General features: G+C 43.5%; 1 protein-coding gene across 1 annotated transcript in view; it reads right to left on the bottom strand.

The window, feature by feature from the left end:
• Positions 1-8,884: 8,884 nt before the first annotated feature.
• The window catches only part of FHAD1 (forkhead associated phosphopeptide binding domain 1), a 180,895-nt gene continuing 177,056 nt past the window's right edge, over positions 8,885-12,723 (bottom strand). Inside the window, exon 31 of the mRNA XM_042782301.1 lies at positions 8,885-9,001. Coding sequence (XP_042638235.1) covers positions 8,885-9,001 — 117 coding nt within the window. The remainder of the gene's footprint in view (positions 9,002-12,723) is intronic.

The raw sequence follows: 12,723 nt of genomic DNA, 5'->3' as shown, positions 1-12,723 counted from the left end.
CCCTGTGTCCTTTCCTCAAGCTGTTTCCCTGTGCCTACACACCCCTTCTATTCTCCCATGATTGATCTTTCCAAGGAGTGTATCTACCTAATGTAAATGTTCAGCTCATATGCCTGTCTTTTGTTTGGCTGGAAGTCACAGGAGTGGGTTCAATTCCAGACCTGAAGGGCAGCTAGGGGCAATAGTCTCAGGGGTTCCACCAGGCTCTATCACACCAGCAAACCTGATCCCTCCCCCCCTTGTTTATCTTGGTTTTTTTTTTTTTTTTTTTTTATGATTTTGAGTTTTGTTCCACATTGTTCTCCCACTCTAGCCAGGATCAAACCACTGGCCTCTTGATTAGCTCTTTAACCACTGTGCCACCAGGGCACTTTAACCTATCTACAGAGCTCTCTTTTTGTGGTTATCTTGGATACTATGAAAAACCAATATCATCTTTCAAATTAGTTGCAGATGCCCAGTTGGACGGGCTAGAGAAAAAAACTGAACTTGTTTCTGCTTCTATTAAGTCATCAGCAGTTGCAGTGTATTAATTAAACTCCCAAAATGTGTGTGTGTGTGTGTGTGTGTGTGTGTGTCTTAGAAATCAGCAGTGCTTCTGCAATGCCCTCCGGACCCTTTCCAAAGATGGTGATTATATACATGACTGTGGCTTTTAGCCGTGTAACAGTTACCCTATGAAAGCAGTGTCCTTCTGCATTCAGACCATCAAGACATGTTCAGTAAATGTATTGGGCACTGGGCCCTCATCCTGGGAGCTCTCCTGGTCACGGGCAAGGTGGGATGAGTTGGAGGGTTACGTCGGATAGCCAGTTTGAGGAATGAGATTTGTTGGGTCTCACACTGGGAGATAGAGAGGTTATGCCTCTTGACCCAGCACTTAATACAACCTGTAATGAAGCTGTTAATAAAATATCTCACGTCTTCCTGAGGGAAGAGACTTGTCTGTCTGGTTCAACTCTGAATCCTCAGAGCCCTGCCCGGTGCCTGGTCTGAGGAAAGTGCTAGATAAATATTTGTCAAATGAATGCTTGGCCTAGTTTTGGGCTGGGGACAAACAATGTTTTCTCAGTGTTCCCTCAAGAGCACCCTGTGGCCAATTTTTAGGTCTCAAGGTCACTGCCAAGAAAAAGAAGCTGCTCAAATGACACCTCTACACACCCACATGACTCAACACAAAAGTTAACAGGAGCTCTTAAAAAAAACAAGCCTCTCAAGTGTCTGTGTCCTCTCTCCTCTGAGGACAGCGTCAGCATCATCAGATAGGGATCAGGTCCGGGTGACCGGCCGGTCTTTGGGCATCAGTGTGGCCCAGAGGTCATTTCAGCAGCTCTTTGCTCAGCAGAGAAAGAGGTAGGAGTAGATGGAAGGCACAGGTCAACATGTGACTGAGACCTTGGGAAACTGAAAGGGAAATTATAACAGTAACACATTTTGGACACATGCAGGGAAAGGGATACATGACCTATGGTATTGAGGCTCAGAAGGGGGCTTGTAAACTAGGATGCCTGGAGGAAGGGGCGTGTCACGAGGCCAGCGCCTATTCAGGTTTGGTCCAGGCGAAAGTAGGTCTTCAGACCCACTGGTGAAATGCTCCCTATTGTGAAGATGCACTTTTCTGATGCTGAAAGGCAGTGCAGTAATGATGATGGTTGGGAGCCGAGTTTGAACCCCAGCAGGGTGACCTTGGGCAAGTTACTTTTTTTCTGGCCTTAGTTACATTGTCTATAAAATGAGAATACCTATCACTTTCCTGAATACTTAAGAGGATTAAGCAGAACATTTATGTAAAGTGTTTAGTGCAACACGTAGCACATAATAAAACCTCCAAATGCTCTCAGTGATGAAGATGATGATAAGATGACTTCCCAATAGTCCTGTGGTGGGCAATAGCCATGCAGATATTAATGTTTGGCCCAGATGTCAGTTTACATGGGCTTGGCAAACTATGGCCTATGGGTTATATCTGGCTGAATGCCTGTTTTATTAATAAAGTTTTATTGGAGTACAGCCACACTCATTCATTTACATGTTGTGTTGCAATGTCAAACTTGAGTAGAGGCAACAACGGCCATATGGCCATAAAGTGTAAACTACTTACTGTCTGGCCCTTTACAGGAAGTTTGTTGGCCCTGTACTCATGGATTAATGTACAACCTGGACCTCACTGTGGGAAGCAATATATGGGAGCTGTTAGGACTAGGACGTCTGGGCTCTGACACCTGCTCTGTGACCTTGGGCAAGTTGCTTACCACCTCTAGACTCATTGTTTTCATAGGTAAAACAGGAGTGATGCACACAGTGAGGATTAAGTGGGATAATGCCTGGACCATGTTTAGCACAATGCCTGAAGGCCTATAAGGATGCTATAAAAAATAGTTGCTATTATTAGCTATTAAACTTGAATAGTTGAAAAGCACATGAAACTCCTGGAAGAGGGTCATCACTGCATGCAGCTCTCTCTAAAGATCATCCAGCAGATATGTGAATGTCAACATACCCAATACATCAATGATTCCAATTTCTTTTCAGTTAGAGCAGCAAATCAGAACATGCAAAGAAGGGGGAGCTATGGCCAAGACCATGAGGTCTAGGACAGTAGTAACTAACAGTTGTTGTTAGTTGTTAGTTGCCATTGTGTTGGCTGTGACTCATGGGATCCCATGTGCTATGCCATCTTCCCTATCTGGCACATAGTAGGTACCCAATATTTCTTGCCTGACTGAAGGCTGGTCATTTAACTGAAAGAGTAATTTATCAGCCAAAGACCACTACTGACCTCTATTATGATAAGCCCACCATTAGCCAGAGGATGAAATTTCTGCCTCTAATAATTTAGGGTCTAAGGAATGGAAACAATATGGTAAGGATGAGAGGAAACTCAAAACTAGAAGTCTGCTAATGCTTCCCATTGCAGGAAGACGGCATTGCAATGGATTCTGGGGAACAGATGGGCAAAGAAAAATGTTTAAAAACAAAAGCAGGCACATAAGGTCATGTATTGGCCCAAAATAACTTGGGACACTGAGCAGACGGATGTGAGCAGCACATCTTGATGGAAATGAGGCCAAATTGATAAGCTGAAATAGTCTACCCTCACTAGGTACCCTGACTCCTGCTCCAGGAGGCCTTGGCAAAGAGGAGAGGAACACATTAGCATTAGTAAGTTTTAGGTTCCTTTGTCATTAGAGTATTGCTTTCATTCCTAAGAGTCTAAAAAACTGGAAACCATTCTACTTACCAGGAGCACACTTTGGAATTCAGATCCGGAAGCTATTTTTTTCTCCAGACATTTCATGACTCTGGTTTCCACAACAGCAGGCGCTGGTGACGCTGCCAAGTTGCAAGAGAAGGGCACCTTATCTGCAAAGTCACGAATCTGAGAATCCAAATGGTCTGCCATTGGCAAGGGGGGAGGAAGTTGTTTGCCTTAGCTCCTTGGGGAATCAGAAGAAGATTGGAAAGTTTTGGGGAACTGCAGGTATATTGTACTTTGGTACAACTCCAGGGGAAAGGCTGGTAGCTTCTCAGAATTGCCACAAAGCTCATATAGCCAAGTGTCTTGTTGTTGTTGTTAGGTGCCATCAAGTCATTTCCGACTCATATCGACCCCATGCACAGCAGAACGAAACATTGCCTGATCCCGCACCAGGCCCATGATCCCTGCTATACTTGAGCCCATCATCACAGCCACCATGTCAATCCATCTCATTGAAGGCCTACCCCTCTTTCGTCGACCCTCCACCCTACCAAGCATGACACCCTTCTCCAGGGAATGGTTCCTCTGACAACTTGACCAAAGTAGGTGAGATGAAGTCTGGCCATTCTCACTTCCAAAGAGCATTCTGGCTGCACTTCTTTCAGGACAGATTTGTTAGTTCTTTTAGCTGTTCACGGTACTTTCAGCATTCTTCACCAGCACCACAACTCAAAAGCATCACTCTTCTTTGGTCTTCCTTATTCAATGCCCAGCTCTCACATGCATATGAGGCAATTGAAAATATCATGGCTTGTGTCAGGTGCACCTTAGTCCTCAAGGAGACATCTTTGCTCTTCAACACTTGAAAGAGGTCCTTTGTAGCTTATTTGCCCAGTGCTGTGTACATCGTCGGATGTCTTGACTGCTACTTCGATTGATGTCGATTGTAGAACCAAGCAATGTGAATTCTTCGACAACCTCAATCTTCTCTCCATTTATTGTGATGCTGCTCATCGGTCCAGTTGTTAGGATTTTTGTTTTCTTTATTTTGAGATGTAATCCATACTGCAGATTGTATTCTTCAACGTTCATCAGTAAGTGCCTCAAGTCATCCTCACTTTCAGCAAGCAAAGTTGTATCGTCTGTGTATCTCAGGTTGTTAGTGATTCTTTCTCCAATCCTGATGCCATGTTTTTCTTCATATAGCCCAGCTTCTCAGATTATTTGCTCAGCATATAGATTGAATAAGTGTGGGGAAAGGATACAACCCTGATGCACTCCCTTCTTGGTTTTAAACCATGTTGTGTCCCCTTGTTCCATTTGAACGACAGCCTCCTGGTCAAGGTACAGGTTCCTCATGAGTACAAACAAGTGTTCGGGAATTCCCATTCTTCTCAATGTTATCCATAATTTGTCATGATCCACACAATCAAATGCCTTTGCATAGTCAATAAAACACAAGTAAACATCTTTCTGGTATTCTTTACCTTGAGCCAAGATCCATCTGACAACAGCTATGATATCCATTGTTCCATGTCCTCTTTTGAATCCATCTTGCACCTCTGAAAGTTCTCTGTCAATATACTGCTGCAAACGTTTTTGAATTATCTTCAGTAAGATCTTACTTGCGTGTGATATTAATGATATTGTTCAATAATTTCCACAATCTGTGGGATCACCTTTCTTTGGAATGGGTACAAATATGGATCTCTTCCAGTCAGTTGGCCAGGTAGCTGTCTTCCAAATCTCTTGGCATAACTGAGTGAGTGCCTCCAATGGGGCATCCATTTGTTGAAATATCTCAATGGATATTCTGTCAATTCCCGGAGCCTTGCTCTTCACCAATTCTTTCATTGCAGCTTTGACTTCCTCCTTCAGTACCATTGGTTCTATATCATATGCCACTTCCTGAAATGGATGAAGATCGACCAGTTCTTTTTGGTATAGTGACTCTGTGTATTCCTGCCATCTTCTCTTGATGTTTCCTGCATCATTCAATATTTTGCCCATAGAATCTCTCAATATTGCAACTCGAGGCTTCAATTTTTTCTTCAATTCTTTCAGCTTGAGAAATGCCGAGCATGTTCTTCCCTTTTGGTTTTCTAACTCCAGGTCTTTGCAAATTTCATTTGGTTGCAAAGAACAGAAAATCCAGCTGAAGCACAAAGGGGGAATCTATGGGGAAGGAAAGTCAATTCCTGACTGTTTAAGCCTGGCTCTTCAACTGTGTTTGGTCTTTGATTCTCTAACCTTCTTTATTTCCTTTCATTAAACTCCCTTTCCATTTAAGTTAGCCATGTAGGCTTCTGTTATTTGCAACCAAAGAATCTTGAGTGATACCAAAGGTCTAGTTGGACCCAAGGGCATGAATTGGAACTTTCACAATGAAAAGAATTAAGAACTAGAAAGTCATCAGGAATCAAGGTAACTGTTTTTCCTTCTGTGTCAGTTGGGAATGCATTCAGCATCATATATGGAAAACTTGACATGGGAAGAATGTAAAAATTTGAGGTCCCTCCCACACTGACTCTGGCCACGTGACTTACCTTGTCCAGTGAGATATTAGTCAACACAAGGGAGATAGTGATGCGAAAAGTTCTTGTACATCAGGGCTTGCTCTCTTCTGTTGTTCTTGGGAAACTATGGCCACCACCATGCAGAGCCTGATCTCCCCTGCTGGGTGATGAGAGGCTGTGTGGAGCAGGGAACTGTTCAGCTGAGAAAGATCTAGACCAGGGTTTCAACTTTGGCATGACTGACATTTTGGACCAAATAACTCTTTGTGCTAGGGGTTGCCCTGTGCATTTTAGGATGTTTAGAGCACCCCTGGCCTCTACTTACTAGATGGGCAGTTGCCCCCCTGTCCCCCAGTTATGACAATGAAGAATGTGTCCAGATATTGCCAAATATCCCCTGAGGGACAAAATCAACCAGGTTGAGAACTACTGCCTTAATCCACTTGCCTGCCAATGATAGACATATAAATGAGGCCATCTTAAACCATCCAGCCCCAGCCAAACCAGCACAAACCAATAAAATTGTCCAACTTGACCCATGGACTCATGAGTAGTAATAAATATTTGTTATTTTAAATCACTAGGTTTTGGGGTGATTTTTTCCACAATACAAACAAATATACTTGACTATAGCCACTTAAATAGGTAGGGGTTTCCTTGTCTTACACAGCCAGAAGCAGAGAGGTAGGGAGTTCAGTCATGGTGCAGAGCAGGTGATGCCACCAGGACTCACTCAGGGCTCTCTTGTCTTTCCACTTCATTGTCTTTGGAAGGTGAGCTTCGTCTTCTTGTTTGTTGCCTGATGATTCCCTAAGATGGCAGCTCCAAGTCTGAGTTCCAGGAGTGGAAAAAAAAAAAAGGCAAAAGGCGAAGGGCAAAAAACTTATTCCCAGCAAGGCCTTCCTTTGTATTCCAGGAGGGAAGCCCTGCCCAGAGGCTTCCGCTTACATGACATTGGCCAGCCCTAGCTGCAAGGGAGACTGGGAAATTAGGCAGTTTAGCTTCTAGCCTATACAGTAGAGGAAAGTGAGGACTAGGGGGCTTGTGAATGGTTGTGGGGTAGCCAAGCTTCAATATGTGCTACACTGTGTCTCTGGGGTTCCATGGCTTCTTGTCTCTATTTGTTGCACATGTACTACAGCCTTCTCTCTTTTTGAAGTCTAGCTTTGTTTCTCTGAATACAAGGTGGGGAAGCGGCTACCCCAGTCCTGGAACTACATCAAGACACTCAGCTCCAGAACCATTAAAGATTTGAGTGGCATCCAGGTCTCACTCCCAAATACCAAGGGCAGAGTGGTCCAAGCTTGAATTAGGAGATAAATCTGATTGGCTTGGCTTGAGTTGGGAATCAACAATTCAGCCTAGAGTTATGGTCAGCTATGACCAAGGAAGGGATCAGTGTACATAGGGCACACCTCAAGGTGGATGTGCATCCTCAGAGAAAGGGGGGTGTGGCTGAAGACATACCCAAAGAACTATCTAGTTTAAACCAAACTCACTGAAGTTGCCATCATGTTGTAAAGTTGATATGATAAAAATTAACATGTCCTTTGAAAGACCTAAAATACAGTAGCATCATACCAAACCAAACTCACTGCCATCGAGTCAGTTTGACTCATAGTGACCCCTCCTTGGGTTTCCAAGGTGGTATCTACACGGATGTGGATTGTCCAGTCTTCCTTCCGAGGAGTGGTTGGTGGGTTTGAACCACAAACCTTCTGGTTAGCAGCCAAATGCCTTAAGCACTACGCCACTAGAGCTCCCAGTGCTCTCATACAGGCATTATATTTAACTTAAGCAGAGTCAAATACACATGCTCTATACATGCTCAACACGCCAAGTATTTTTTGTATAATTTGGCTCTCAATCATGAGCCAGCTACCTGAATCGCTGCTTAACCAAAGTGATCTATTCCAAGACTGGAGGGAAAACTATTTTGGATTTTGGGTACAGTATAAATAATACCATATACTTTATGAAAAATTTAAGAGATTTCCAAGAGTATTTTTCAGGTCAAGTAATGTTCACCTTCCTCAACTGACTTTAGATCCTAACTCTGTGTAAGAGTAGTTTTACTAGAATGTCTCACAGAGTTTCTTTTATTGTCTCTTACTTTTAATCAATATAAATAATACATTTGTTTTTGAAATATCGAAATATTTTTATTGTGGCATTTTAAAAATAAAAGGAAATGATATTCATGAATTCTAGCTCTTCCTGCCGTGTAGTTTGGTCATCCTGACCATACAAGGAAGGTAGAGGGTGAGTGGACAGAGAGAGGACACAACGTGGGAGAAACAGAGAATGGAACAAGGTAAACAATGGCTTCTCCAAACACCATAAAGGAGGACTGTGTCCCTCCCCATGGGCAGTGTCTGCTCTTTGGTGATTGGGAACTTGGTCTGTCCTTATGGCCTTGGACTTCAGCTACTGAGCCATCTTGGTGAAGCACAATGGGCAGTATGAGATGAGTTAGAAACCTGGGTTCAAGACCCAACTTTTCAGTTTACTGGTTGTTTGATTTTACGTCAGCCATTTAACCTCTCTTGGCCTCAGCTTCCTCATCTGTGAAATGGGGAGCATAATACTATTTACCTCCCAGGGTTTAGGGGAGAATCAAATGAGAAGTATTTTGACAACTGTCAAGTGCCATACAAGTATCGGTCATTATTATGGAAGTGATAAAACTGATTGGCACTCTAAATTTTTTATAATACACTCAGATGTAAATGTATTATGCCATGACTCCAACAGCCCTGAGATCATCATTCTGCCCTGTGGCCATATACAAGTCTTGAGTTTTCTCAAAACGTGGTCTTGGACTCAAGGATCTTAGAGCTCCTTGGAGGTGGGATGTTTGCTTGTTAGAGCATGACCCAAACATGGAGCCAGGTAATTTATCTACCCAGGCCTAGGAGTCTGGGTTGCAAACCTAAATATATTCTTCACATGCCCGAGTGTATGTACATTCATAGATATTTTTATAAAGAACCCTTCTCCCCTCTCCCCACGCACTCCAAAATATAGTATTATGCAAAATACCAGTCTAGAAATCAAAACACTAGGCTAACAATCTTTAAGGTCCTATGAAAGCATCTTAGTATTTTGACACAGAAGAATCAGCCTGACTCACAGAAGATCATGTGAGGCTCTGTGGGAAGACGTTTCTCTAGTTTCTTCCACCAGACTTAGAGAACAAGAGGTTCTGGCTGGATTTGTTGGATGAACTTTTCTTCAACATCTCCCTTTCCTGGTCCATCTTCAAGGTAGCTTTTCTGGCTCCATCCTTCAACAAGCAAGAGAAACACACGAACTCTATCATTGCAGCGAGATCGCACAATGTTCTCTGTGAATGGCTTTATTGTTATTTTTTCACACAAAATAATATTTGTTGTGAAATAAAAAAAGAACAAAGAAATGAGAAAAAAGATAAAATAATTCATTGCTATCACCCTACTCAAAGATAAGTATTATTAATGTTTTGGTATACACCCTTCCTTATCTTCCTATCTATTTATTCATATTTAGAGTCTAAATTTCACTTTCTCTTTTACAGTTTCATGTTTCTGAAGCCAGGGGCCCCTTATGATGGCTACCTTCATGGTGATGGCGTTTCTTTCTCCTAAAAAATGTTGCTGAATTGAATGTGTCTTATGTCTCTAATGTCTTCTTGTTGTATTGTTATGTGCTGTCGAGTCGTCTCTGACTCATAGCGACCCCTCCTTGGGTCAGTATCACTAGGGAAGTAGTTTACCATCTGCAGGACATTAGAGGTTGCTCTGCCTAGCTTTCTGCTTAGCATACTGCCTCCCCTGTCCCTGGAAAAGCTACCCTGGCTGCCATGTGTGTTACCCTGCCCCTGGCCATACTTAACACAAGCTGGGTTATTGAGATGATCACTCCCAAGTCTTAGACTGTGAGCTCTGAGATGCTACTTGACCCCTGAGCTGGTCCCTTGCACTGGGAGCCTGTGAGGTAGCCCCTTCCTATCACATGTCTGGAGTAGAAAAAATCAGCAGATGTATGGAGAGACACAGAGAGGACATGTGGCATATGTGTATGTACACACGTATGTGTGTGTGTGTATGAGATGGTGCATGGGATCTGACAGCTACCAGTTCCCTTTTAGTCCTGAGCTTTTATGAGGCCCTCACTTCTGTATCCTTACAATAACCCCTTCTCCTTTTGAAGTGGGTTTCTGTTAATTACATCTCAAGGATCTCCAAACCCCAAACCCCAAACCCCAAACCCACTTCTGTCAAGTTAATTTCAACTCATAGTGACCTGATAGGACCCCATAGAAGGGCCCCATAGGGTTTCCAAGGCTGTAAGTCTTTATGGGGGAGCGCTGGTAGCATAGTGGCTAAGACACTTGACTGCTAACCAGAAGGCTGGTGGTTCAAATTCACCAGCCACTCCTCGGAAGGAAGATGGGGCAATCTACTTCTGTAGTGATACTGCCTCGGAAACCCAAGGAGAGGTCGCTATGAGTTCAGTCCGACTCGATGGCACATAACAACAACAACAACAACAACAAGTCTTTATGGAAGCAGACTGCCACATCTTTCTCCTGCACAGCACTTGGTAGGTTCAAACCACCAACCTTTCAGTTAGCAGCTGAGCACTTAACCACTGCCCCACCAGGCCCTCTCTCAAGAATCTCACACATACACAGTTCTGTACATAATGTAGATACTATTGTAACTTGCTAGTTTCTTTCCAATCGGGTTTAAACTGACATCCTTTTCTCCTGAAGGTTTTTGACTCCAACCATTATGACACATACACCCTTAAAGGTACGAGGGCTGCATGCGGAGCTCGAGTGTCGGCTCTGCCAGTTCCTATGTGATCCCCAGTTTTCTCATTTGTCAAACAGGGATTGGGCTATCTGTCCTGTCTTCCTAAGAGGGCCGAGGAGAGATGTTTGGAGAACTTAATGGAAGAGGCTGTTAGGACTATCTCTGTAGCTCTTTTGACTTTAAGACAGGCTTAAAAATCACCTTGATTGTATTTCAAGACTGAATTCAAAGTCATTTCAGAGTGAGAAAGGCTAAAATCTCTGCACTAGCCCACAAAGTAAATATGGGTCAGTGCCCAGGGAGGGAGAACACAGGCAGCAAATTTGAAAGCCTTTCACTTCTAACAACTTTTCCTTTTCAGGTGGTTCCCAAGTGCTGGTGTCTGGACTGGGTGTGGGGTTGCCTGTTGGAGTTGAAGCCAGGGACTTTTGCTGAAAATAGAGAGTCCCATGTCCAGGTGCTCCCCACCCCCAGGAATGCCAGGAGTTGGGGTGGGAAGCCCCACTGAGCAAGCTTTGTTTCACTCTTTCATAGTGACAGGGAGGAGACAGTAGAAGGCAGATGAGTTGGCTGCCCTGGAAGAATAGACTGGGGAATGTGAAAATGCAAACATTGTGGGAAGGGTGGGCTGGGGAAATCGGGCATAGTCCACCGTGTAAACAGCCACAGATGAGCTATTCCAATATTCGGAACTGTGAGCTTCACCCTTGGAATGGAAAAGAGGCATTGAAGCCAGTCATTTGCATTGTGACACCCAAGAGTAAATCGTTCTTCAATCATGGGAGAAAGAAGGGCTATTTATGCACAGGGAGACAGCTCAGGGGGCAGGAGTGCAAGGAGGGATGGACACAGGGAAGAGGTGACCATCTGGAGGAAGTGGGAGGGGAGCTGTTGCATTGTGGTAAATTGTGATCAATGTCATGAGACAAAGTGTATGTGAACTGCTGTATGGAAAGTGAATTTGCTCTGTAAATTTTCACCCAAATCACACACACACACACACACACACACACACAAGAGTAAATCATTCTTGTTAACTGCCCAGTCACCCTCTTAGCTACCCCATGCACAACAGGCTTTGAAAGTGATCCACAGGTTTTCATTGGCTGATCTTTGGAAGTAGACCACCAGCCTTTCCTTTCTAGTCCATCTTAGTCTGGAAGCAGTGCTGAAGCCTGTTCAACATCACAGGAACTCAGGGCTACTGCAGTAGCTATTCCTGGCAAGTGCAAACTTTGGCTCAAGGAAGATCCTAGTCACTCCCACACAACCTCAGGCCTAGGTTTAAACATCCCTCCTTGTTGGGGGGGGGGGGTCCTTTCCTGTCCCCTGGACTGTAGGCAGGATCCCTGTGAAATATACTCCCTTAGTCCACTGGCCTTTGCCTTCAACATACTTTGCACAGATACTTACTTAACTATTTATTTTTTCTTCTTCTTTTTTTTTAATGTCCCAAGAATGTAAGCCAGGAAAGCAGGATCTTATTTTTTGTTTGTTTATTATTGGTCTAACCCAGTGTTTCTCAACCTTTTTTTCATTACTGCCGCTCTAAGGAACCTTTTTCACTTTTGACACTTTATCAGGAAAGATCAATGGCTAGAAAAGACATCGTGGTTGGTAAAATAGAGGGTTGGTGAAAACAAGGAAAAACCCTCAATGAGGACGCAATAGTTGGAGTAACGGACTCAGCCATATCAGAGAGCTTGGAGACGGTATAGAGCTGGGCAGTGTTGAGTTCTGTGATATATGAGGTTGCATGAGTTGGAGTCAACTTGATGGGAACTAACAATAAGAAGGAGCCTTTTTAGACATTTTTTTTCATAATTGCTCCTCACTCATGAAATTTCAATATCACAGATAAAACTGTATGTATATTGATGCTTTATGCATTAAAAGAATAAGTTTTTTTGCCCTCTCAAATATGAATTTTTGCCCCTGTTGAGAATGCATGATCTGGGCCCACTACCTGGACAATACCTGTCACATCATAGGCTCTCAATAACTATTTGTTGAATGAAGGCAGAGACAGTATCTCTTTTTGCTCTATCTTCTGTCCCTAGGGCCTCACACAGTATGTGACCTAGACCAAGCCAAAAAAACCAAATGTGCTGCCATCAAGTCGATTCCAACTCATAGTGACTGCTGTTGGATTTCCAAGGCTGTAAATGCTTCCAGAAACAGACTGCCTCATCTTTCTTCTGTGGAGCAG

This window comes from Orycteropus afer, unplaced genomic scaffold (assembly GCF_000298275.1).
Source record: "Orycteropus afer afer isolate SDZICR_OR568_19922 unplaced genomic scaffold, OryAfe1.0 scaffold00288, whole genome shotgun sequence".
In the NCBI taxonomy this organism is placed as follows: domain Eukaryota; kingdom Metazoa; phylum Chordata; class Mammalia; order Tubulidentata; family Orycteropodidae; genus Orycteropus; species Orycteropus afer.
Note: the sequence above shows the minus strand (reverse complement) of the source record. Positions and strands in the feature narration are given on the sequence as shown.